The sequence below is a fragment of the Salmo trutta genome, chromosome 19 (assembly GCF_901001165.1).
Source record: "Salmo trutta chromosome 19, fSalTru1.1, whole genome shotgun sequence".
NCBI classification, from domain to species: domain Eukaryota; kingdom Metazoa; phylum Chordata; class Actinopteri; order Salmoniformes; family Salmonidae; genus Salmo; species Salmo trutta.
The window spans coordinates 20,889,540-20,917,225 of record NC_042975.1 but is presented as its reverse complement, the minus strand read 5'-3'; the positions used below and the strand labels follow the sequence as shown (position 1 = coordinate 20,917,225).

The following is a 27,686-nucleotide window of genomic DNA, read 5'->3' as shown; positions in this document are numbered from 1 at the left end:
GTTATTGGAAGATATCCGGAAGAGGCTACGTCTCATTCATCGGGTTGCGGAGTCTGCGAACAGCTTTCATACCGAATTGCGTCCATCATATCCAGGTAATTAAAGCAACAAAATGTTAATCTGTTATATCCTACATCATTGTCAGTTATAGGCAGATGTAATGTGACGTTTCCTACAATTGTTTCTTGGCTACTCATATTCCCTTTTGTATCAGTGTGTCCTTATAATTAGAATCCACATGTATATACCTATTTGTTGATTTAAGATAATTTGATGTCTACATTGTTGTATTCACTGTGGGTCTATTCAACCATTCTCCGAGACGACATCTAAGAGATGCCAGAGCAGTCTCTAGAAAATGTAATTGGGTACCGGTGAAATGGCCGCAATTAATTTTAATGCGCATGGATGCGGAGCCAGCTGTACTGCAGTACTTACAGCGTTGTCCTTCAGAAGCCCGGGTGGGGGAGGGTATAAAACGGTCGTGACTTGCGACAGATGAAATTGACCAATGAAATAGCGCGAGAGTTTGGACTGGACGTTTTGAAACCAGCCAGCAACTTGGCTCAATCAGCTTAGAGCTGCCCTAGAGCAGAGGTTCCCAAACTTCTTATAGTACGTACCCCTTCAAACATTCAACCTCCAGCTGCGTACCCCCTCTACCACCAGGGTCAGCGCACTCTCAAATGTTGTTTTTTGCCATCATTGTAAGCCTGCCACACACACACTATAAGATACATTTATTAAACATAATGCGTTGTTGTCACAACCCGGCTCGTGGGAAGTGACAAAGAGATCTTATAGGACCTGGGCACAAATAATAATAAATCAATCATTTTGCTCTTTATATAAAACTTTAAATAAAACCTTATTTGTTCATCGAAAATTGTGAATAACTCACCACAGGTTAATGAGAAGGGTGTGCTTGAAAGGATGCACATAACTCTGCATTGTTGGGTTGTATTAGAGTCTCAATATTAAATCATTTCTCACCCATAGTCTGTGCCTGTATTTAGTTTTCATGCTAGTGAGGGCCGAGAATCCATTCTCTCATAGGTACGTGGTTGCAAAGGGCATCAGTGTCTTAACAGCACGACTTGCCAAGGCAGGATTCTCTGAGCGCAGCCCAATCCAGAAATCTGGCAGTGGCTTCTGATTAAATTCAATTTTCATAGAACCGCTTGTTGCACTTTCGATGAGGCTCTCTTGTTCAGATATCGGTAAGTGGACTGGAGGCAGGGCATGAAAGGGATAGCAAATCCAGTTGTTTGTGTCCTCCGTTTCGGGAAAGTACCTGCGTAATTGCGCACCAAACTCACTCAGGTGCTTTGCTATATCACATTTGACATTGTCCATAAGCTTGAGTTCATTTGCACACAAAAAAATCATACAATGATGGAAAGACCTGTGTGTTGTCCTTGTTGATGCAGGCAGAGAAGAGCTCCAAATTCTTAATCATTGCCTCAATTTTGTCCCGCACATTGAATATAGCTGCGGAGAGTCCCTGTAATCCTAGATTCAGATCATTCAGGCGAGAAAAAATATCACCCAGATAGGCCAGTCGTGTGAGAAACTCGTCATCATGCAAGCAGTCAGACAAGTGAAAATTATGGTCAGTAAAGAAAACTTTAAGCTCGTCTCTCAATTAAAGAAAAACGTGTCAAAACTTTGCCCCTTGATAACCAGTGCATTTCTGTATGTTGTAAAAGCGTTACATGGTCGCTGCCCATATCATTGCATAATGAAGAAAATACACGAGTTCAGGAACCTTGATTTAACAAAGTTAATAATTTACACTGTAGTGTCGAAAACGTCTTTCAAGCTGTCAGGCATTCCACTATGTCTCCCTGTAATGGCTTTTGCGCCATCAGTACAGATACCAACACATCTTGACCACCAAAGTCCATTTTATGTCACAAAGCTGTCCAGTACTTTCAAAATATCCTCTCCTGTTGTCCTGGTTTCCAGTGGTTTGCAGAAGAGGATGTCTTCCTTAATTGACCCCCCATAAACATAATGGACATTTACCAGGAGCTGTGCCAGGCCCAACACGTCTGCTGACTCATCCGGCTGTAATGCATAGAATTTCCCTCAATCAGCCTCCCCAGAAATTATCTTCAGCGAGACTGGGGGTCGGCAGGGCCTTAAGTCCTATGGGGCGCCGCTCCACTCATAAAACTGGAGTTACAACTCCGGTAACTATCGTTCTATTGTGTAGCTCTGCTCCTAGTGGTTTAAGGCGGAGCGCAACGTACTCCCTGCCGAGCTTATCACTTCACACTTAATGAAAAGGTCGGGCCCAGCAATGGCTACGACCAAATCCCGCAGTACTGTAACACACTGTGAAAACAGACTGTGTCACAATGTACTGCGTCCTCGGTCTAATCCGCCCTACTCCGTCTAAAGGCATAGTCAATGACTAGTGGGCAGATTAACATAATATGAGTCATACTAATCTGTACCAGCAGATAAATGAGCTCAAAACTGTCAATACTGAAGATTAGTCTAAAAGTACTGTAACACCAGTTACAGAAACTATATCCCTAATCCTTCCGCCCAAACACAGTCATAGACTTGTGGGCAGGATACAACACACGACTCTACTGTGCTACACCCCCAGCCTGGAATCATGTCATGTAGTTATTCTAATAGGAGAAAGCGGACCTGATGGAAACCCTGTCCATTGATCCTGCGTTTCCCGCCTTAGTTCTAGCCTTCCCACCAGCAAAGCTGAGTACAGGCTGAACCAATTTAGAAGACCTGCTCACTGATTTCTCAGTGTAACCCACCACACTCAATCCATAGCCAAAGCCAATGATTCGTGGGCAGATAATAGAATATAGGCCACCTACTCTGCCTCGGTAGATAGATGATACCTCAATATTCTATCAAATTTAGTGACCGGTCTAATAGTAAAGTAATACTAGTTACAGTACTATTTCCCTCATCACTCCGCCCCAACACAGTGATACACTGGTGGGCAGTCTCGACATTCCCTGTTGTACTGACAGTGTCAGACAAAGGTCATGTTGCACGTCTCTCTCCTTGACAAAAAGAGCAGACGTAATGGGAAACCTGCCCAATCGTCCTGCATCTTTTCTTAATTCAAGTTCTCCCTTCAGCTATGCTGAGTACAGAACGAGCTAGAGAGTAAAACGACATGTCTAACAGGTAGAATTGGATAAAAGGAGACAGTGACGCTCACGACGCCGCTGCACAAATATCCTCTACCCCAGTTCCTCTAAAAAGAGCCGTAGACGCCGCTACTCCACGAGTGGAGAGGGCTCTTATTCCCTGAGGCAGTGGCCACCCTGCCGCCGCATAAGCTGTCTCATTGCCTTCACAAAGCCAATGAGACAGCCACTGTTTTGAAAGTGGTCTACCCAGTGTACTAGCACCGTGACACACAAATAGCTGAAGCGATGACCTAATCGTTGCTGTGCGTTACACGTAGCACGCCAAGGCTCGCACCGGCACAGGCGATGAAGCCTCTCCTCTCTCCGCTCCACATGGGCAGGGGGGGAGAAGGCCCACAGCTCAACGCTCTGTGACCTATAAAAGCTCTTAATAACCGTCGGCATAAATGCAGGGTTAGGATGTAACACCGCTCTGCTCAGATCGCTCTTAAATGTCTCATCGAAAGAGCACCCAAATCACTGACGCGCTTGGCCGTAGTCAAAGCAAGCAACATTGCCGTCTTCAGAGACAACATCTTGAGGGGGATTTGATTCAGTGGCTCGAACGGCGTCTCGCAGAACGCCTCAAGTACAAAAGTTAAAAGCCCACCGGTGCAGCGTGGCTCTAGGCATTGGCCTAAGCCGCCGCGTTCCCAATAGAAACTGTTTCACTAGAGGGTGACAGAAGACGGTGTCTATGCCAAACCCCTCATGGCAAGCTGAAATCGCTGCCGCGAACACCTTAATGGTGGCGGGTGAGCGCTCCTTGTGAAACATGAACTGTAGGAAAGAGAGCACGCCCTTGACATGACAGCACACAGGGTCCACATTCTCTGTGGCAGTTTTCTTTTTTCAACCTTGGTCAGTAGAGTGGATTTTTCCGGAGAAAAATCCAGACACTTCCCAACATCCTCGTCTTCTCTAGAGGCGCCGTCATCATATGCCGCCTCAGAACCTGAGGCTAACACAGACATGGCGTCCTCTAGAGGGAGATCTACCCTGAAATGCCCACCACTGCTTCCTCTCCTTTAAGAAAGGAGGGCGCAGCTAGGGCATTTTGGGGGATCTGTGAGGCCGCCCCTAGCGCGCTGTGAACCTAAGCACACGAAACATAAGTCATGCAGGTCCATAGCCGCCATAGTGGAGCAGCGACACTGAGCTCTTAAAAGAGCTTTTGGGGTGGAAAATGCGTGCTCATTGAAGGACGATGTCGAGACCAGGAGATCGACAGCGAGTTCGTCCTGAGACTTCTCGCTTCTCTTCAAGGCTTCTTCAGGCCAGTCCTGTCGCTGAAGATAATGGGAGGCTGATTGAGGGGAAGCGTCCTCTTATATAGGGACTCCTGTACTCCTATTGGCTGCAGATGTGTGCATAATTTCTCAGGCTATTCACTGCCTAGGCAGCGGGGTAAACCACGAGGAGCAGAGCTCCCCTATGGGGCGGTGCTCCATGATATAGAACATCTCCTGCCATGTCACTGATGTGTCGTGAAACAGTGTTGTTTGATGAAGCCATTGTCTGTATAGTTTTTTTGGGCCTTTTCCCCCAGCATTGTCCCAGCCATATCCGCGGCAGCAGAAAGAATTAAGTCCTCCAAATAGTATGGGACATGCCTGTCCTAGCCACTCAGTAGCTCACCATATAAGACGCTTCTAGCCCCTTCTTATTAATGGTATCTGTTGCTTTTATACATGTCTTACTACTCGAAAGTCATCTTTATTGTCGCTCCAAAAACTCCCGTGGCTTAATTTAAAAATGGTCATGTTTTGTTTCTTAATGTCTGCGCAATAGTGAAGGTTTCCAGCGAGAGAGCTTTTCTGTAATACATTGATGACAGACTGTAGTTCAGCTAGAGCCTGGTCAACTGTGGGGGCAATAGCATACACAACAGTATCATTGGCATACAAGTGCAGGCTACATGTTTTTTTTACATTCGATATTGTTCATGTAAATAGTAAAAAGTACAGGACCCAGAATCGACCTCTGCGGGACACCTTTCGTAATATCCAGGGAACCTGTTTGAACACCGTCAGTAGATATACATTGAGTTCCATCTGTCCAGTAATTTTTAAACCAGTTATATGCAGCCTGGTCTAGACCAATTGAGGAAAGCATCTGAATTAGCAGTGACTGATCAACAGTATCAAAAGCCAATGAAGAGGGCAGCACAATGTTGCCTTTATACTTTTAACTATAGACTCCTCATTCATCTGTAATGACAGCTAGGTAGTATTCCTATGGGATGTAAGTGACATGCCAATTTAGCTAACGTCACTGCCATCAGGAAGCACGATGACAAGCTGGTGGGAATGACTAATTCACCGCCGGTGTTGTATCGAGGTGCTTGCCGACGTATGCGCTTCCTACTAGGTAGCAGTATTTACGTTGTTGCCGGTGGCTGCTAAAGGCGTCCGTATGCTTCCCAGACTAAATAGTTTTCGCATACATATGAAGATATTTTGTGATGTTTTTGTTCGTTTTGGACTTCAGCAAAAAAAATGTTGAGGCAAGCCAAAGTCTGTAGACAAATCCTACGCTTCCTCATCAGCGATTGGTCAAAAGTAGGGAGTCTTTAATAACCTGTTGAGGCCACGGGTTAGCAATGAACCCTGAGACGGGATTGCTAGCAAGGCTGGAAATTCAAAACATCAAAAATCTAATAATTTCAATTTCTCAAACAATCAACTATTTTACACCATTTAAAAGATAAACATCTCCTTAACTAACCACATTGTTCGATTTTCAAAGAGGCTTTACGGCAAAAGCATAAAGTTAGATTATGTTAGGACAGTACATAGCCACAAAAGTACAAACATCCATTTTCAATTCAAGGTCAGGCGTCACCAAAAGCAGAAACCAGCTAAAATTATGCACCAACCTTTGACAATCTCCATCAGATGACACTCCTAGGACATTATGTTATACAATACATGCATTTTTTGTTCCGTCAAGTTCATATTTATATCCAAAAACCGCATTTTACAGTAGCGGTGAAATTCAGATTTTTTTCTTCTCTGAAATGCTTCCGGTGAACAACGTTACAATTTTCAAAATTACTATTCGAAAACATTGGTAAATTATAATATTGTCATTCAAATAATTATAGTTTAACATTTCGTAAATGCTACTGTCTTGCCAGATTTCAAAATAACTTTACTGGGAAATCACAAGTTGCAATAAACCGGGTGCTGTGCTAAGAACAATAGGCTAGGCTATATAGGTTAGCATCATCTTGTAACAACGTAATATCAATAATACTATTGTCAATAATCCATTACCTTTGATTATCTTCATCCATTGGCACTTCCAGGAATCCCAGGTCCACAACAAATGTGGTTTCTTTTGACAAAGTTCATAACTCTAAGTTGTTCCATGTTGTTAGCGCTTCGGTGGCTACTAAAAAGTAGCGCGGGGTGGGGGTGTGAAGTCACGGCGAAAAGTTAAAAAAGTTACAAAAATAATCTATTTACGTTTGTTCAAACATGTCAAACGTTGTTTAGCATCAATCTTTAGAGCCATTTTTAACGTGAAACATCAGTAATGTTTCAACCCGACCTCACCTGTGTTTTTGAAAAATGTCTCGTGTCTCATGATTGCGCAGGTGCAGGCCATAATGGAAGTGACGACATCCCAGGGACGTCAACTTCACTGCATTCTTATTTGCTCTCTGTTCATCATAGAAGCTTCAAACAACTTTATAAAGATCGCTGACATCTAGTGGAAGCCGTAGGAGTTGCGAAATGAATCCTTTCTCACTGTGGTATCTAATAAGCAATGACTCAAAAAAATAGTACAGCCACAAAATTATTTTTTTCTCTCAGGTTTTCTCAGGTTTTTGCCTGCCATATGAGTTGTGTTATACTTACAGACACCATTCAAACAGTTTTAGAAAATATGCATATCCTAGCTTCTGAGTTGGTGTAGGTGGCAGTTAAAAATGGGCACATATTTTTCCAAAATTCTCAATACTGCCCCCGTAGCCCATAGTGCCTGTTGTCATTCAATGAGAGACGACTCGACCTCATGCACATTTTTTCACTTGAGAAATACTGCACCAATTATTGTAGTCAGATGCAAAATTGTGCAACTAAGATCTCGGCAAAAACGTCAAAATGAATGACAGATTTGTTCAGTTATCTTCAATTAATGACTATTTTAAGGAAGTGTCAACTGGCTTTTCTCGTAATTCAATCGAAGGTCTTTTAAAGGAGTATGCGAGCGCACTCATTCGGCTAGTAGAGCTCGGCTAGACGCCAGCCAAACTGAAGCATGCTGACAACGTAGCCAATTTTCTTCCCTCCCATGATTTGATAAAAAGTAGGATACTACCCTATACAAGAAATAACTAATACTGATAACCATCTAGATGTCAAGAATGAACGGTAACAACAAGCACTGCGGTCCAGCAACGGTGTAGGAAGTAGCTGGGCTAGAGTAGCCAATATCAGGTTGACAGTCACAGTAAGCACACTCAGGGCCGGCCCGCCCATTAGGCAGGATTACGCAGCCGCCTATTTGACACACAAATCCTCACATAATCCTCATAATTCTGCCCAAAAACAATGATAATTTCTCTCAACCAGTGGTATATAGGATTTTTAGGGGAGCGCTGATGCCGCCCTTTGATGAGCAGTACCCACTTTGTCAAAGGCAGGAGTGTAAAATATTTTGCATGTCCATTCCCTGCACGCCTCTCCACGGTGCTGTTGGAGATGCATCTCTGTGGCGCTCCACCAACATTCCGTCAAAAAACCATCTAACTTAAATTATGTAGCAGAAATAGCCTATGGTATAAAAAAAAGTATGTGGACTTTTCTGTAGCCTACAGGCTGGAGATAAAATGTATGACAATGTAATGAGAAGGCCACTTTTTACATCATGTACGTTTCTCCAATCAAATAGCCTAACCTAAATGGTGCCTAATCAAATGAAAAATAAACTGACATGTTAACACACCTAGCTTCGATGCAACCAAGATTGTTTTTACATTGTGCTGACTCTTAAAAACACGTGGTTGCATCGACGCTAACAAACAGCATATCATAAAAACAGGACAGGTCAAAGTAAAATGGACAATATGGAATGGACAATCAGGCTAATCACAACTGCAGTCCAGGAGTTTCACCCTGTGTGCTAAAATAGTCATGATCAGTGGTTTCCAGTTTGTATCTGTCAATTTTTGATGAGCTGATCATAGCGAAAAATAATATACTACTGTATTTTGCTGTAGGCTAAACACATTGCAAATAGAGTACCACAGTATGAATCATAATACCCATAAAACCTAGTGGTCAAACAAGGAAATGGTTCCAATCATTTTTCCACCATACATTTTTCCCCATACGGGAGTTTAGAAACACTTAAAATAAGGACTGTGTTTCATGTAGGCTTACCCTGGCGTGATGTTTTGATAAGTGTAAATCTCTCCAAGACAAGGTGACTTATCAATATATTCGCCTGCATTTTTACATTTACATTTTAGTAATGCAATCTTTAAGTCATACCACAGATGCTCAATTGGATTGAGGTCTGGGCTTTGACTAGGCCATTCCAAGACATTTAAATGTTTCCGCTTAAAGCACTTGAGTGTTGCTTTAGCAGTATGCTTAGGGTCATTGTCCTGCTGGAAGGTGAACCTCCGTCCCAGTCTCAAATCTCTTGAAGACTGAAACAGGTTTCCCTCAAGAATTTCCCTGTATTTAGCACCATCCATCATTCCTTCAATTCTGACCAGTTTCCCAGTCCCAGCCGATGGAAAAACACACCAACATGCTTCACTGTGGGGATGCTGTTCTCGGGGTGATGTGAGGTGTTGGGTTTGCGCCAGACATAGCGTTTTCCTTGATGACCAAAAAGCTCAATTTTGTTTCATCTAACCAGAGTACTTTCTTCCATATGTTTGGGGAGTTTCCCACATGCCTTCTGGCGAACACCGAACGTGTTTGCTTATTTTTTTTCTTTAAGCAATGGCTTTTTTTCTGGCCAGTCTTCCGTAAAGCCCACCTCTGTAGAGTGTACGGCTTAAAGTGGTCCTATGGACAGATACTCCAATCTCCGCTGTGGAGCGTTGCAGCTCTTTCAGGGTTCTTTGGCCTCTTTGTTGCCTCTCTGATTAATGCCGTCCTTGCCTGGTCCGTGAGTTTTGGTGGGTGGCCCTCTCTTGGCAGGTTTGTTGTGGTGCTATATTCTTTCCATTTTTTAATAATGGATTTAATGGTGCTCCGTGGGATGTTCAAAGTTTCAGATATTTTTTTATAACACAATCCTGATCTGTACTTCTCCACAACTTTGTCCCTGACCTGTTTGGAGAGCTCCTTGGCCTTCATGGTGCTGCTTGCTTGGTGGTGCCCCTTGCTTAGTGGTGTTGCAGACTCTGGGGCCTTTCAGAACAGGTGTATATATACTGAGTTCATGTGACAGATCATGTGACACTTAAATAAAGTCCACCTGTGTGCAATCTAACTAATTATGTGACTTCTGAAGGTAATTGGTTCCACCAGATCTTATTTAGGGGCTTCATAGCAAATACATATGCACACACCACTTTTCCTCTTTACATTTTGTTTGGAAACAAGTTCTTTTTTCATATCACTTTATCAATTTGGACTATTTTGTGTATGTCCATTACATGAAATCCAAATAAAAATCTATTTAAATTACAGGTTGTAATTCAACAAAATAGGAAAAATGCCAAGGTGGGTGAATACTTTTGCAAGGCACTGTAAATTCTGATGAATTTGGGTATCTGATTGTCAGAGCTTAAATTTCCAAGTTGATTAGTTACAGGAATCAGGACTAATAAAGCCAATGCAACTGCCTGTTTTACAAACTGTAGGTCTACCATATGGATGGGCATTCATTAAATTCCATTGTGGGCTGACACTGTAGGCTACACCCCAGTAAGCACGGGCCGATTTCTTTTGGATGTCTTTTTTTGACATCAATGTTTGGTTCAGATTTGGTCCGGTCTGAACCGGCCTTGATTTGGTCCAAAAATAGACGTCAATAAATGACGTCTTTTCAACTTTCATTCAGAACTTAAAATGAACCTAAGTTCAACGTCTGGAAAATACGTATTTTAGATGTCTTTTCAATGTAATTTTGCTTACTGGGACTATTCTAGATTTTGCTGGGTATAGATCGGTTAGCTGACAACAGTAAGGAAAATGATGTGCGCGCATCCTGTTTTTTGATTCTGGATGGCCGGGTTGCTAGCAAGAATGACCAGAAACTGCCAAATGGGGAGAATCATAAGTGGCTCATTTCATTGTTATTGATTCCATGTCTTTTTTTTAATGTTTTGACTGATTCAATTTCAATGTTAATATGGCTAAAATTTGCTAGCTAGCTAACAATAAGGTGACCAGATTTCTGAAATGAAAACCGGGGACATTTCCAGTCCGGTGGTCAGTATATCATAAAAATATCCAATGTTATCTATGAAATAAAGGGGGACAATTCTGGTTTCATGTATTTTGTCTAACAGGCACACTGTGATAGACAGAGAAAACAACTATATTACACAAACACTACAGACAAGACAGAACTGTCCGATCTGAACAGCCATTCAGTGGTCCTGGTAGCCTGGGTAGAATAAGAGCGGAAGAGAACATGACATTTTTTAAATTTTTTTAAACAGACAATAGTATATGTGAAATACTTAACATAATAAAGAAATAAGATGAGATTGGTAACTACATAATATACTTATACCAACCTAATCTGTATATTTCTCAGAAGAATGTATTTTCGTCAGGATTGCTCTGTCTTTGGCAAGCTTCTCCATGAACTCCTGGCAGGGGAGGTTGAAGTTTGTCTTCACAATAAGCACTGTCTTGATGGTAGGAACAGTGAACCTATTTCTTGCTGCTGTCCATATATCATTCATTTGGGAGAACGCTCTCGACTGGTGCATTACTTCCAGGTAAGCACATGACAACAGACGCTAATCAGCCAGGTTAGTGTGTGGGGTGTCATTCTTTTTGAAGTGGGTAACCACCTCTGACTAAGCGGTGTCTCAGATGTTTTCCATTCTTCAATCGATCCTTTTTTAGGAACTCTTGCAGGCCAGTAACCTCGTCAAACAATGTATCCTCATTGATGGTCACATTGGGGAATTTTTCCTGCAGTGTGGCTGCTGCCTTCTGGATCTCTTCACGCTGAGGTTGCCTTTATAAAAGGAGACAATGAACATCTTTTAGATTATCTGTGTGCTTTTCCCATGCTTGCAAGTAGTTCACAGCCATAGTGAAGAATGATTGGAATATTTTGAGAAAGCTCTCTTTAGACGTTGCTCTATTTTCCACTAGCTCTCTCCGAAGTCCTCTGACCAAAACTGGAATGAAGTTGTCATCACGTCTTGCAGTCAATTTTGCCTCAACGTTTCTCAGAATTGCAGCTGACTCCACAGCACAGCGGTCCTGGCCTTCAAGCATCTTGATCGTGTCACTGAATACGGTCAGGTTTCCATGGACAAAGGCCAGCCAAACTTGAGTCAGTGGATCTTCGAACATTGTCTGCAGAACAACAGGGTATTTGTCTTCAGAAAGAAAAAGGATTTTAATAGCACATACATTTTCAGCACTCTTTCTAGAGCAGGGAGCATGGACAGCCAGAAAACATTGCTGTGTCCTAAAATGTTATGATACTCCTGGCCAACAAACTCACAAAAGCTCTTCAGTCTTTCTACTCTGACGGTGAAAATATGAAAATATCTTTGTGAGCAGGTACTCAACATCAAGGGGTATCATATCCAAAGCTATTCTGGCCATGTTATGAATGATGTGGGCAGGGACAACCTAAGCCAATCACCTCCTGCTGCAGAGCATTTTTAACTTTGGTATGGACATTGACCCTCCCCAGCCTATTCAGTCCTCCAAAGTTGGTATTTGTGTTGTCGGCAGGGAATTCCACGACTTTGTTTTCCAGGTTACATTTTTGGATGACCACCAGGACCTCTGCTGTTTCTCCTTTAAATTCAACAAAATCAAGCAGTTTTGTTTCCACAGATGTGCTGCCATCATATACAGTTGAAGTCGGAAGTTTACATACACCTTAGTGAAATACATTTAAACTCAGTTTTTCACAATTCCTGACATTTAATCCTAGTAAATATTCCCTGTTTAGGTCAGTTAGGATAACCACTTTATTTTAACAATGTGATTTATTTCAGCTTTTATTTCTTTCATCACATTCCCAGTGGGTCAGAAGTTTACATACACTCAATTAGTATTTGGTAGCATTGCCTTTAAATTGTTTAACTTGGATCAAACGTTTTGGGTAGCATTCCACAAGCATCTCACAATAAGTTGGGTGAATTTTGGCCTATTCCTCCTGACAGAGCTCATGTAACTGAGTCAGGTTTGTAGGCCTCTTTGCTCGCACACACTTTTTCAGTTCTGCCCACACATTTTCTATGGGATTGAGGTCAGGGCTTTGTGATGGCCACTCCAATACCTTGACTTTGTTGTCCTTAAGCCATTTTGCCACAACTTTGGAAGTATGCCATTGTTCATTTGGAAAACCCATTTGTGACCAAGCTTTAACCTGTTATGGCTAGAGGGCAGTATTTTCACGGCCGGATAAAAAACATACCCGATTTAATCTGATTATAACTCCTGCCCAGAAACTAGAATATGCATATAATTATTAGCTTTGGATAGAAAACACTCCAAAGTTTCTAAAACTGTTTGAATGGTGTCTGTGAGTATAACAGAACTCATTTGGCAGGCCAAAACCTGAGAAGATTCTGTACAGGAAGTACCCTGTCTGACCATTTCTTGAACTTCTTGATTATCTCTGTCCAAAACATCTGCTGTTACGTGACACTTCCTACGGCTCCCATAGGCTCTCAGAAGGCGGCAAAAAGCTGAATCGTGGCTTTGCAGGCTCTGGCTGAAAAACATTAGCGCGTTTGGATAGTGGCCGGTAACAGTACTATGAGACTCAGGCTCGTGCACGAGGGGATCCCACGCTTTCATTTTCTCTCTCTTTGTACGTACTCACGCTTTCCCGGTCGGAATATTATCGCTTTTTTATGAGAAAAATGGCATAAAAATTGATTTTAAAACAGCGGTTGACATGCTTCGAAGTACGGTAATGGAATATTTAGAAATCTTTTGTCACGAAATGCGTCGTGCGCGTGACCCTTATTTACACTTCGGATAGTGTCTTGAACGCACGAACAAAACGCCGCTGTTTGGATATAACTATGGATTATTTTGAACCAAACCAACATTTGTTATTGAAGTAGAAGTCCTGGGAGTGCATTCTGACGAAGAACACCAAAGGTAATCAAACTTTTCTAATAGTAAATCGGAGTTTGGTCAGGGCTAAACTTGGTGGGTGTCAAAATAGCTAGCCGTGATGGCTGGGCTATCTACTCAGAATATTGCAAAATGTGCTTTCACCGAAAAGCTATTTTAAAATCGGACATATTGAGTGCATAGAGGAGTTCTGTATCTATAATTCTTAATTAACTTCTTATGGCTCAAATCCCGTTAACGGGATCGATTTGACAACATCCGGTGAAATGGCAGAGCGCCAAATTCAACATTTTTTTTTTTACAAAATGTAACTTTCATACATTCACAAGTGCAATACACCGAATTAAAGCTGAACTTCTTGTTAATCTAGCCACTGTGTCAGATTTCAAAAAGGCTTTACAGCGAAAGCAAACCATGCGATAATCTGAGGACAGCGCCCAGAATGCCAACACATGAAAATCAGATTTCAACCCGCCAGGCACGACACAAAAGTCAGAAATAACGATTTAATTCATGCCTTACCTTTGAAGAACTTCTTCTGTTGGCACTCCAATATGTCCCATAAACATCACAAATGGTCCTTTTGTTCGATTAATTCTGTCGTTATATCTCCAAAATGTAAATTTATTTGGCGCGTTTGATAAAAAAAAATACCGGTTCCAACTCGCGCAACATGACTACAAAATATCTTATAAATTACCTGTAATCTTGATCCAAACATTTCAAACAACTTTCGTAATACAACTTTAGGTATTTTTTAACGTAAATAATCGTTAAAATTTAAGACGGGATAAACTGTGTTCAATACCGGAGGAAAACTAAGAAAGCGCGTTCCAGGTCGTGCGCATCAAAACATTAGAGAGCCCTAGGCTGGACCCTCGTTCTGGACAGCCGTACTTCTTCATTTCTCTAAAGAAAAACATCAACCAATTTCTTGACATCTAGTGGAAGCTATAGGAATTGCAAGCATATTTCTATTAAAACGGGCTTACCATAAAAAAACCAATGGAAAACAGATTGATCTCCAAAAAATAAATCCCTGGATGGATTGTGCTCGGGGTTTCGCCTGCCAAATCAGTTCTGTTATACTCACAGACATTATTCAAACAGTTTTAGAAACTTCAGAGTGTTTTCTATCCAAATCTACCAACTATATGCATATCCTAGCTTCTGGGCCTGAGTAGCAGGCAGTTTACTTTGGGCACACTTTTCATCCAGATGTGAAAATAGCGCCCCCAAGCCTGGAGAAGTTTTAACAAACTCTAGTTTTGGCAAGTCGGTTAGGACATCTACTTTGTGCATGACACAAGTCATTTTTCCAACAATTGTTTACAGACAGATTATTTCACTGTATCACAATTCCAGTGAGTCAGAGGTTTACAGACACAAAGTTGACTGTGCCTTTAAACAACTTGGAAAATTCCAGAAAGTGATGTCATGGCTTTAGAAGCTTCTGACAGGTTAATTGACATCATTTGAGTCAATTGGAGGTGTACCTGTGGATGTATTTCAAGACCTACCTTCAGACTCAGTGCCTCTTTACTTGACATCATGGGAAAATCAAAAGAAATCAGCCAAGACCCCAGAAAAAAAAGTCAGACCTTCACAAGTCTGGTTCATCCTTTGGAGCAATTTCCAAACACCTGAAGGTACCACGTTCATCTGTACAAACAATAGTGCGCAAGTATAAACACCATGGGACCACGCAGCCGTCATACCGCAAAGGAAGGAGACGCATTCTGTCTCCTAGAGATGTACGTACTTTGGTGCGAAAAGTGCAAATCAATCCCAGAACAACAGCAAAGGACCTTGTGAAGATGCTGGAGGAAACGGGTACAAAAGTATCTATATCCACAGTAAAACGAGACCTATATTGACATAACTTGAAATGCTATGAAGAAGGCAAGGAAGAAGCCACTGCTCCAAAACCGCCATAAAAAAGCCAGACTACGGTTTGCAACTGCACATGGGGACAAAGATCGTAATTTTTGGAGAAATGTCCTCTGGTCTGATGAAACAAAAATAGATCCGTTTGGCCATAATGACTATCGTTACGTTTGGAGAAAAAAGGGGGAGTCTTGCAAGCCGAAGAACACCATCACAACCGTGAAGCACAGGGTGGCAGCATCATGTTGTGGGGGTGCTTTGCTGCAGGGGGGACTGGTGCACTTCACAAAATAGATGGCATCATGAGGCAGGGTTAATATGTGGATATATTTAAGCAACATCTCAAGACATCAGTCAGGAAGTTAACCTCTTACATCTAGACGTTCCGCTAGCCGAACACCTGCTCCAATATCCAATGATAGGCGTGGCGCGAATTACAAATTCCTCAAAAATACAAAAACGTCAATTTTTCAAACATATGACTATTTTACAGCATTTTAAAGACAAGACTCTCCTTTATCTAACCACACTGTCCGATTTCAAAAAGGCTTTACAGCGAAAGCAAAACATTAGATTATGTCAGCAGAGTACCCAGCCAGAAATAATCAGACACCCATTTTTCAAGCTAGCATATGTCACAAAAAACAAAACCACAGCTAAATGCAGCACTAACCTTTGATGATCTTCATCAGATGACAACCCTAGGACATTATGTTATACAATGCATGCATGTTTTGTTCAATCAAGTTCATATTTATATCAAAAACCAGCTTTTTTACATTAGCATGTGACGTTCAGAACTAGCATACCCCTCGCAAACTTCCGGTGAATTTACTAAATTACTCACGATAAACGTTCACAAAAAACATAACAATTATTTTAACCTTTTAGGGACAGGCGTTCCGCAGGCGTTCCGCTTTTAGGGACAGGCGTTCCAATATCCAATGGTAGAGCGTGGCGCAAAATATAAATACCTCAAAAATGCTAAAACTTCAATTTCTCAAACATATTAATATTTTACACCATTTTAAAGACAAGACTCTCATTAATCTAACCACATTGTCCAATTTCAAAAAGGCTTTACAGCGAAAGCAAAACATTCGATTATGTCAGGAGAGTACCCTGCCAAAAATAATCACACAGCCATTTTCAAAGCAAGCATATATGTCACAAAAACCAAAACCACAGCTAAATGCAGCACTAACCTTTGATGATCTTCATCAGATGACACTCCTAGGACATTATGTTATACATGCATGTTTTGTTCAATCAAGTTCATATTTATATCAAAAAACAGCTTTTTACATTAGCATGTGATGTTCAGAACTAGCATACCCCCCGCAAACTTCCTGTGAATTTACTAAATTACTCATGATAAACGTTCACAAAAAACATAACAATTATTTTAAGAATTATAGATACAGAACTTTTATGCAATCACGGTGTCAGATTTTAAAATAGCTTCTCGGAGAAAGCAATATTCTGAGTAGATAGCTCGGCCATCACAGGCTAGCTAATTTGACACCCACCAAGTTTGGCCCTCACCAAACTCAGATTTACTATAAGAAAAATTGGATTACCTTTGCTGTTCTTCGTCAGAATGCACTCCCAGGACTTCTACTTCAACAACAAATGTTGTTTTGGTTCCAAATAATCCATAGTTATATTCAAATAGCTCCGTTTTGTTCGTGCGTTCAGGTCACTATCCAAAGGGTGACGCGCGAGCGCATTTCGTGACAAAAAAAATCAAATATTCCATTACCGTACTTCGAAGCATGTCCAAAAAAATGTAAAAAACATTTTTATGCTATTTTTCTCGTAAACTAGCGATAATATTCCAACCGGGCGACGTTGTATTCATTCAAAGGCTGAAAGAAAAAAATGGAGTAGTCTCGTGGACGCGCTTCTCCAGTGTCACTGTTCCCAGCCTGACCACTAACAAATACTCCTGCTGTTCTTTGCCTAGAGACTGCAGACACTTTCTGGTGCCTTCTGAGAGCCAATGGAAGCCTTAGAAAATGTCACGTTACAGCACAGATGCTGTATTTTCGATAGAGATGCTACAGAAGGACAATAAATTGTCAGACAGGGCACTTCCTGTATGGAATCTTCTCAGGTTTTGGCCTGCCATATGAGTTCTGTTATACTCACAGACACCATTCAAACAGTTTTAGAAACTTTTTAGAGTGTTTTCTATCCAAATCTACTAATTATATGCATATTCTAGTAACCAGATTAAATCGGGTAAGTTTTTTTTATCCGGCCGTGAAAATACTGCCCCCTATCCCAAACAGGTTAACAAGAAATTTGTGCAGTGGTTGAAAAGCGAGTTTTAATGACTCCAACCAGAGTGTATGTAAACTTTCGACTTAAACTGTATCTTACAATATCTGACTACTATTGGCAGCAGCATTACATATCCATGATTGGACGCATCAATGTACAGGGACACAAATTCAACCTGGTCTAGGTCTGTGTTACCAAAGTAGTTGCCCATGGTGCTAACACGTTACTCACTATGGCGTCACATTTTGTCCTAGCACATGTACAATTTGGCTCATAAAGCTTCTGTGTCAGTTGTGCTGTGCAGTCCATAGATCTGTAACTATGATTGTGTCGCATAGTGTGGTATGCAAAGACACCCTCGTGCACAGCTAAATCATATTCTTCTTGGGAAGGCTAGTGCACCTCCTCTGTCTGCTCTTCTGCACACTCCATGTGTCACTCTTCTTACTCTCTTAACTTTTTATTTTCCTCCAATCTTTCTCCTCCTCTTTTCTTCACTCGTTTTCCTTCCTTTCCTTCTCGTTATCTTTCCACCTCACTCTTCTACACTCTCCTCGCTTCACTCTTTTTACTCCCTTAAATTGTTCCTTCCTTCTCTCTTCTCCTTCCTCTCCAATCTTTAATAAAATAGTACACTATTAGATCAAATACTTTGGTTAACAGATTCCCATTGCTTGCCTCATTTTTATATTTTCTCAAAAACATTGTTTGGAATAATAAATTGCCAGGCTCTGTAATCATATATTTACCTTTCCTCCTCTCTCCTTCACTCTTTTTCCTATCCAGTCTTCCTCTTCTCCACTCTCTAACAGAAAACATTATGCTAATGTTATCCATGAAAATGTCAAAATATATATTTTCACACTACTTATTATAATGCCAAACTATTAAAATTGTAATCTACAAATAAATATCATAATTAATTGTGCATTCATTTAATATTAATCATATTCTCAAAATAGCCTGTCCACTGCATGTTTACATGTGAATGTTTTTTAACCTAGCTACCTTGACAGTAGCTAGCTAACCTAGCTAGCTAACTTAGTCTACATAGCTAACATTAGCTAGCATAACCTATTTAAAACCTTATAGAGCAGATCATCTATCTATATAATAAGTTGTGACATTATAACATCACTAGCTAGTATCTCAAACGATGGTAACTTACCTGGCTTGAAAAGACATTTGTGGTGATGTTGTGGATTCGCTTGACACTTGCTAGCTTCTGGCTGAGTTTTCCGCAGCAGTTTTCTCTTAAACTAGCGCAAGCAAGAAACGTTAGTTAGTAAAAGACAAGTGAATGAAGCTGCTATAGCGAGCAGCCCCCTCTGTTGGCCAAAACATGCACAACATGATTGAGACATCAACCGGTAGGCTCCTGCCTGGTCTTTCTTGCCACGTAAAATATTATTCCACTTCGTGGTCTGTTTTTAACGCATAGTTAAAAACGGGGACAGCTCCAGCCGGGGACAGGCCACCAAAAATGGGTCTTGTCACACTAGCTAACAAACAACTTTAACAATGCATTTGAGAGACAAGTGCTCATTGTGCTAATTTATTTACGTTTTCAATAAACATCGGAGACTAAATATAGTTTACATGTTGTCAAAAATCTAAGCCAACCCTGTTTGTTTTGCCCCATAGTTGCGCACGCCTCGGTTTTGTTGCTAAACAACCAGCCTGTCTATAGGAGGGCACAATTTCTTTGGCCAGTCTAGGGTGGCAGAACAGCCAGGACTGGGCCTGAGCACACGCATGCAACAGTATACCCATCATCAAGTCTTTCATCGAAAATAAACAATCATACATTTTATTAACTGAGAATGTACAATTACTTTGTGTAAAGCTAACAGTTAAATATGACTCATTCATCCTCTGGCTTCAAAATATTAAGTCCAACTCTTGCGGTAGTTCAATTATAAATCTCTGTGCAACTTCCGGCATGCGTTTACTGTGATCATTGAGGCTTTACTCGCTTTAAGTTACAGTTTTAACAGTGGCCAAGTAGGCTACTGTGGCTATTTGATCAAAGTGTAGGCCTACCAGAGAGGTCTACCATCAAAACAAAAAATGCATCACATAACATTTTAACATGGAAATAGCTGTTCTATCATTCACCTACAGTAGCAGAAAGTGTCTTGTTCAATGTAGGCCTACATTCCATGAGACTTCTAAAAAAAAACATGCAGGGCTTGTCATGAACCTGTTTATCCACTTGTCATGAAAATGTTGTTGTTTGATGCAAGAAACCACTTTACAAAATAACATTCATTATTATTCCCATACCATTATTACAAAGAATCAGACAAATTATGCTACCCTTTTCCTATTGGCTACTTAGCTTATTCAAGACCATTCAAAATACAACACTGCCCTTTTAAAACATAAAAAAAGTTATTTACCTGCCTTGTTTTCAAAGATGGCTAGAAATGCACACATTTTGTGCTCTTGTAGGAAGCAACCACTCCCCTATTATTGAATAGAAATTAGCTATAACTAGGCTAATAACTCACTAACTAGCAAAGAATATGAACACATGTACACAGGTGACAACATGCAGCTCTCACTTTGATCTCAAAACAAGCACCTCTACTCGTGACCGCTCATGCAGTAAACACAGTCCAGTTCAAAGTGAACAGCACGGATCCATATATGGCAATGGCTATTTGCATATAGGCCAACTGCAGTTCTGATTGGTTATGGTGCGCCGGTCTGTTATGGTGCGCCGGTCTGTGCTTGTCAATGCAGTAGAATCCTTCTCCGATGTGTTCTGCCAACAAGAAAATCTCTTGCGTAGGTTGCTTTGTTTCGGTATGTTACATTGGAAGTGGCTAATATTGTGTTGATTCAAGCACAATTCCCACGGTAGAGCGAAACGTTGATAGTGTTAATTAAAGGAGGAAACTGAGTGAAGTTCAATCTTGTGCTTCTCTGTGCACGCTGACATTTCTTCTACACTGCAGTCCAAGAGGAGCTGCGTGCAGTTTAGCAGGAACATTGTTCATATCTGAATTTCTCTATATTTATGCACCTTTGCCATCAGTTTAAAGAGCGACTGTCCCTAAAAAGCCACTTCTCATTTTGAAAATGGCCTATGTGGCATCAATATGTGCCAAAAATGTATTCTAGTGTCAAAATTGACTACAAAGTTTAAATAGGATCATTTTGGTCATAAAGTCAGTATCGTACAAAACGGAAATTTGCAAGATGATAGGAAAACAAAATTATGTCATGGAATGAAGAGTACGTAACAGTTTTCCATGGGCTGTGTTTATTTTAATCCTGCCCAAATTCCCACAACTGGCAAGTAATCATCCATTCAGATCTCAGATCCAATGCCAATGGTCAATTTGGTTGACGTTCGATATCACAATGGGGCTAGTTAGGGAACATCAGTAAATAACACAGTGTAAATGGAACAATAATTTAAAAGGTCAATAGCTCCAAATTTCAATGACTTAACCTTAAACCAACTATAAATTGTAGAAATTTGTTTACAAATATTGAAAGCATTCGATGAGACAACTAAAAGATGTGCAACATGAAAATATTGTCCCTTTTTACATTGTGTAATTTGACGGCCCCTAACTATCCCCAGAGATAGGCTATCCAAAGTAAAACCAATTTTACCACGGTGCACACCAGCCAACTGAAGCTAATTGGCTTAATCATTTGGCTAACTCTTTCCACCTGCATACACACAGGAAACACCCACATCAAGCCACACCCCAAGACAAACTCACCTTTGAATTCTGTCAAGGCTGTTAGCATTTTTTAATGAACCAAATCTAAAACAAGGCCAAATCAGGAAGTGCAGTCGCCCTTTAATTGAAACTGAAGGCCTATGACTTTTTTGGAACCGGATTAGTCCCCGTTCTTAGGAATTGAATTTCAACACAACGGGTTGGCATTATTCTCCATAAAGGAAGTTGCACATGTAATCTATGGTGGCTACGTTTACCTAGGCAGCCCAATTCAGATTTTTTCCCCACTTTTTTTTTTTTACTAATCTGATCAGCTTTGAAAATATATTTTCACATCAGAGCTGATCTGATTGGTCAAAAGACCAATCAGTTAAAACAAGAATTGGGCTGCCTGTGTAAATGCAGCCACAGTGACTCAAAATACAGTCCAAAGTCTCTATGGGTCACTTTACCTTGAGTGATCATGACTGCCATCTATTGGAAAGACTTTGCTCATCATTAAATATTTATCTGTTTTCACAGCAACCATGTCTAAGGGAACAGCAGTCGGCATTGATCTCGGGACCACTTACTCCTGCGTGGGTGTGTTCCAGCATGGCAAGGTTGAAATCATTGCCAACGACCAGGGTAACAGGACCACACCAAGCTACGTTGCCTTCACTGACTCTGAGAGGCTCATCGGTGATGCTGCCAAGAATCAGGTTGCCATGAACCCCTGCAACACAGTGTTTGGTAAGTTTATGTATTGCAATGGTGATTATTGTTAGATGTTTGTAAAGGTGTGATGCAGTTTATTCCTGCCATTTGTAGTTTCCACCAGAGGTTTTATAACATTCCTTGGATGTTTGAGTGAGAAACCAAAGGTCAACTGCTATGATCGGAGTAGATCTATAATGCAATCATTTTAACATACTTTTTATTTGCGTATTCCAGATGCTAAGCGTTTGATTGGTAGAAGATTTGAGGACACCGTGGTTCAGTCTGACATGAAACACTGGCCTTTCAACGTCATCAGCGACAGCGGACGCCCCAAAGTGGAGGTTGAATACAAAGGTGAGACCAAGAGCTTCTACCCTGAGGAAATCTCCTCCATGGTGTTGGTCAAGATGAAGGAGATTGCAGAGGCCTACCTCGGGAAGGTGAGTTTGAGTTGCATTGCAGTCTATTTCAGATTTGTATTGACAGTTAGTCTATTCATTCACAACTTTTTTTCTTTTACCCTCATTTTTGCAGACTGTATCAAATGCGGTTGTAACAGTGCCAGCTTACTTTAACGACTCTCAGCGCCAAGCAACCAAAGATGCTGGAACAATCTCTGGTCTGAACGTTCTGCGAATCATCAATGAGCCAACCGCTGCCGCTATTGCTTATGGCTTGGACAAGAAGGTGAGACGCATATAATTTTTTTAGAGCTCAGGAAGGTCTATTGAAATAATAATTTGATTTGGACAAACCAGATTTAATTCGCAATGATGGAGTTTACTCCTGCCATTTTATTTATATATATATTATTTATATATATATTATTTATATATATATATTTATATATATATTTATATATATATATATTTATATATATTTATATATATATATATATACTGCTCAAAAAAATAAAGGGAACACTTAAACAACACAATGTAACTCCAAATCAATCACACTTCTGTGAAATCAAACTGCCCACTTAGGAAGCAACACTGATTGACAATACATTTCACATGCTGTTGTGCAAATGGAATAGACAACAGGTGGAAATTATAGGCAATTAGCAAGACACCCCCAATAAAGGAGTGGTTCTGCAGGTGGGGACCACAGACCACTCCTCAGTTCCTATGCTTCCTGGCTGATGTTTTGGTCACTTTTGAATGCTGGCGGTGCTTTCACTCTAGTGGTAGCATGAGACGGAGTCTACAACCCACACAAGTGGCTCAGGTAGTGCAGCTCATCCAGGATGGCACATCAATGCGAGCTGTGGCAAGAAGGTTTGCTGTGTCTGTCAGCGTAGTGTCCAGAGCATGGAGGCACTACCAGGAGACAGGCCAGTACATCAGGAGACGTGGAGGAGGCCGTAGGAGGGCAACAACCCAGCAGCAGGACCGCTACCTCCGCCTTTGTGTAAGGAGGAGCAGGAGAAGCACTGCCAGAGCCCTGCAAAATGACCTCCAGCAGGCCACAAATGTGCATGTGTCTGCTCAAACGGTCAGAAACAGACTCCATGAGGGTGGTATGAGGGCCCGACGTCCACAGGTGGGGGTTGTGCTTACAGCCCAACACCGTGCAGGACGTTTGGCATTTGCCAGAGAACACCAAGATTGGCAAATTCGCCACTGGCGCCCTGTGCTCTTCACAGATGAAAGCAGGTTCACACTGAGCACGTGACAGACGTGACAGAGTCTGGAGACGCCGTGGAGAACGTTCTGCTGCCTGCAACATCCTCCAGCATGACCGGTTTGGCGGTGGGTCAGTCATGGTGTGGGGTGGCATTTCTTTGGGGGGCCGCATAGCCCTCCATGTGCTCGCCAGAGGTAGCCTGACTGCCATTAGGTACCGAGATGAGATCCTCAGACCCCTTGTGAGACCATATGCTGGTGTTGTTGGCCCTGGGTTCATCCTAATGCAAGACAATGCTAGACCTCATGTGGCTGGAGTGTGTCAGCAGTTCCTGCAAGAGGAAGGCATTGATGCTATGGACTGGCATTGATGCTATGGACCGTTCCCCAGACCTGAATCCAATTGAGCACATCTGGGACATCATGTCTCGCTCCATCCACCAACGCCACGTTGCACCACAGACTGTCCAGGAGTTGGCGGATGCTTTAGTCCAGGTCTGGGAGGAGATCCCTCAGGAGACCATCCGCCACCTCATCAGGAGCATGCCCAGGCGTTGTAGGGAGGTCATACAGGCACGTGGAGGCCACACACACTACTGGGCCTCATTTTTACTTGTTTTAAGGACATTACATCAAAGTTGGATCAGCCTGTAGTGTGGTTTTCCACTTTAATTTTGAGTGTGACTCCAAATCCAGACCTCCATGGGTTGATAAATTGGATTTCCATTGATTTATTTTTGTGTGATTTTGTTGTCAGCACATTCAACTATGTAAAGAAAAAAGTATTTAATAAGATTATTTCTTTCATTCAGATCTAGGATGTGTTGTTTAAGTGTTCCCTTTATTTTTTTGAGCAGTATATATATATATATATACATACATACATACATACATACATACATACATACACAAACTGTGTACATGGGACAATAGTTATATATATATATATATATATATAGCTAGCCATGTGTCATAGGGTTTAAATATTGAACATTCTTCTGTTTCAGGTTGGTGCTGAAAGGAATGTCCTTATCTTTGATCTGGGTGGCGGCACCTTTGACGTGTCCATCCTGACCATTGAGGATGGCATCTTTGAGGTCAAGTCCACTGCTGGAGACACCCATCTGGGTGGAGAAGACTTTGACAACCGCATGGTCAACCACTTCATCGCAGAGTTCAAACGAAAGTACAAGAAAGATATCAGTGACAACAAGAGAGCTGTTCGCCGTCTCCGCACCGCCTGTGAGAGGGCAAAGCGCACCCTGTCCTCCAGCACCCAGGCTAGCATCGAGATTGACTCTCTGTACGAGGGAATCGACTTCTACACCTCCATCACCAGAGCTCGCTTTGAGGAACTCAACGCAGACCTTTTCCGTGGCACCTTGGACCCAGTGGAGAAATCCCTCCGTGATGCCAAGATGGACAAGGCCCAGGTCCACGATATTGTCCTGGTCGGAGGCTCCACTCGTATCCCCAAGATCCAGAAACTGCTCCAAGATTTCTTTAACGGTAAAGAGCTCAACAAGAGCATCAACCCCGACGAGGCTGTGGCCTATGGCGCAGGTGGGTCACTGATCATCTTGTGTTCACTCTGTGGTCATTGGGCTGCTATAAGTAGCCCTAACCTAATAGTTTAGCTGTGATTTAAGTTTATTGCTGCCATTAGTACTCAGACAAAAGATGGCCCAACACCTTCCTTTTTTAATGTCTGAGCGACAATGTTACTGTGGCTCTACAGTTATGTTTTTACATGAGTCTAACCTCACCATTCCCTTTTACAGCTGTCCAAGCAGCCATCCTCTCAGGTGACAAGTCTGAAAATGTCCAGGACCTGCTTCTGCTGGACGTCACCCCCCTGTCCCTGGGTATTGAGACAGCTGGAGGTGTCATGACCGTCCTGATCAAACGTAACACCACCATCCCAACCAAGCAGACCCAGACCTTCACCACCTACTCAGACAACCAGCCTGGTGTGCTCATTCAGGTGAGAAGACCCTGCATAAAATGTACATTTCAGGGCAATGTTTCCTCATTCCTTTAGCCACTCGCTGTGATGAAGTTTACTCCTGCCATTCGTAGTTTCCACCAGAGGTTGAAAGACAAAAGATGTCCCAATACCATTGTTCGATGTCTAAGTGACTATTTAGTGAAACGTACTTCTCATTTGAAGACCATGTATGTTTTTAGCTAATATAGACTGTGTCCACCAGGTGTATGAGGGTGAGAGAGCCATGACCAAGGACAACAACCTGTTGGGCAAGTTTGAGCTGACTGGAATCCCCCCTGCACCTCGCGGTGTTCCTCAGATTGAGGTCACCTTCGACATTGACGCAAACGGCATCCTCAATGTCTCTGCCGTTGATAAGAGCACTGGCAAGGAGAACAAGATCACCATCACCAATGACAAAGGTAGAAACAAAATGTGACCAAAGTGAAATGTTATTAAAATATGCCCACTTGGATAGTGAGTGTATCCTTAACTTAACACTTTCTTTTTTTGTCTGACCAGGTCGCCTGAGCAAGGAGGACATTGAGCGCATGGTCCAGGAGGCTGAAAAGTACAAGTGTGAGGATGATGTGCAGCGTGACAAGGTTTCCTCCAAGAACTCCCTGGAGTCCTACTCTTTCAACATGAAATCCACAGTGGAGGATGAGAAACTACAGGGCAAGATCAGTGACGAGGAAAAGACCAAGATTCTGGACAAGTGCAATGAGATCATTGCCTGGCTGGATAAGAACCAGGTACAGTATATTGATGTGCCCATTAATTTAAACCAAGTTATTACCCATAATGTGTCAAGAAGGGAAATCGATCAATCTTAAATTGTATATTTCTTTTCACAGACTGCGGAGAAGGAAGAGTATGAGCACCAGCAACAGGAGCTGGAGAAGGTGTGCAACCCCATCATCACCAAATTGTACCAGAGTGCCGGTGGTATGCCTGGTGGAATGCCTGGAGGCTTCTCAGGTGCTGGCAGTGCTGCTCCTGGAGGTGGTGGATCCTCAGGCCCCACCATCGAGGAAGTCGATTAAACCCAATGTCCAATCTCACCACTCTGTAAACAGAAAGCATGTAAACCCAGAGGCCCAATCTGTAAAGCCAAGGCTGGTCATTGGCTGAGTAATTTAAACTGATAAGCTGCTATGTGTGTTTTGAATACTTGAATATGTACACTGTCAAAAATAGGGTGATTTTAAGGAAGAAGAGTTTGCCTGTCTATACATTTTGAGTCCTGGAGAATAAATTATTATTTGTCACTAACCACGTTTCTAGCCACAGTTTTTATGAGTAAAAAAAAATCACGATAGCTGTGATGGAAATGGCTAGTTTCGGTACAATTTTATAAATACCGACAAAACATTTGTTCGTTTGACATGGTGGGAACTTTTTGTGTCAGTAAAATTAATTATGTGAGAAATGGTGGTGGAAATGCCTTTATGCGCAAATATTGATTTAATAACCATCATATCGAAGTAAACTTGGGAGTCACATAATGATATAGTGTGTAGTCCTCCCACTATGACTCAAAACCATGCAGTTTATTAGGCTACAAATGAAATAACTTATGAACTTTACAGGGTGGTGAAAGTGCACGGTGATCTGGATACTCCTTTCCAATAAATATCGAGGGTCTTATTCTGGTGACGATGATCGATGCTTGACTGCCGTTTGACAAATAAAAGTATTCTCGCTCTTATCCATAATAATCTGCACAGGCGTGGTTCTTGAGTTAAATAAGCAATTGACATCCCATCATGCTTAGTGTCACGTTTTGGCTACGCCCCCATAGGATAACAATGCTCCCATCCACAAGGCATGAGTGGTCACTGAATGGGTTGATGAGGATGAAAATGATGTTATCCATATGCCATGGCATCAAATATCCCAAAATATCAACCCAATTATGTGAGATTCTGCAGCACCGCCTGAGACAGCATTTTCCACCACCATCAACAAAAGACAAAAATATGGATTCTTGTGGAAGAATGGTGTTGCATCCCGCCAATAGAGTTCCAGACACCTGTAGAATCTATGCCAAG

At 41.8% G+C, this 27,686-nt stretch overlaps 1 protein-coding gene across 1 annotated transcript; it reads left to right on the top strand.

Annotated features, from left to right (window-relative positions):
- Window positions 1-26,907, top strand: LOC115154159 (heat shock cognate 70 kDa protein). Its single transcript, XM_029700112.1, has 9 exons — window positions 1-95; window positions 21,841-22,050; window positions 22,252-22,457; window positions 22,552-22,704; window positions 24,653-25,208; window positions 25,427-25,629; window positions 25,856-26,054; window positions 26,155-26,387; window positions 26,490-26,907. Exons 2-9 carry the CDS (start codon window positions 21,846-21,848, stop codon window positions 26,676-26,678), a joined length of 1,944 nt encoding a protein of 647 aa, XP_029555972.1. The 5' UTR covers window positions 1-95; window positions 21,841-21,845; the 3' UTR covers window positions 26,679-26,907.
- Window positions 26,908-27,686: the final 779 nt, after the last annotated feature.

Coding starts and splice junctions, on each gene's coding strand:
- LOC115154159 (XM_029700112.1), top strand. CDS start 21,846: ATGTCTAAGGGAACAGCAGTCGGCATTGATCTCGGGACCACTTACTCC. Junction 22,458..22,551: donor CAGAGGCCTACCTCGGGAAG/GTGAGTTTGAGT, acceptor TCATTTTTGCAG/ACTGTATCAAATGCGGTTGT. Junction 26,055..26,154: donor CACCATCACCAATGACAAAG/GTAGAAACAAAA, acceptor TTGTCTGACCAG/GTCGCCTGAGCAAGGAGGAC.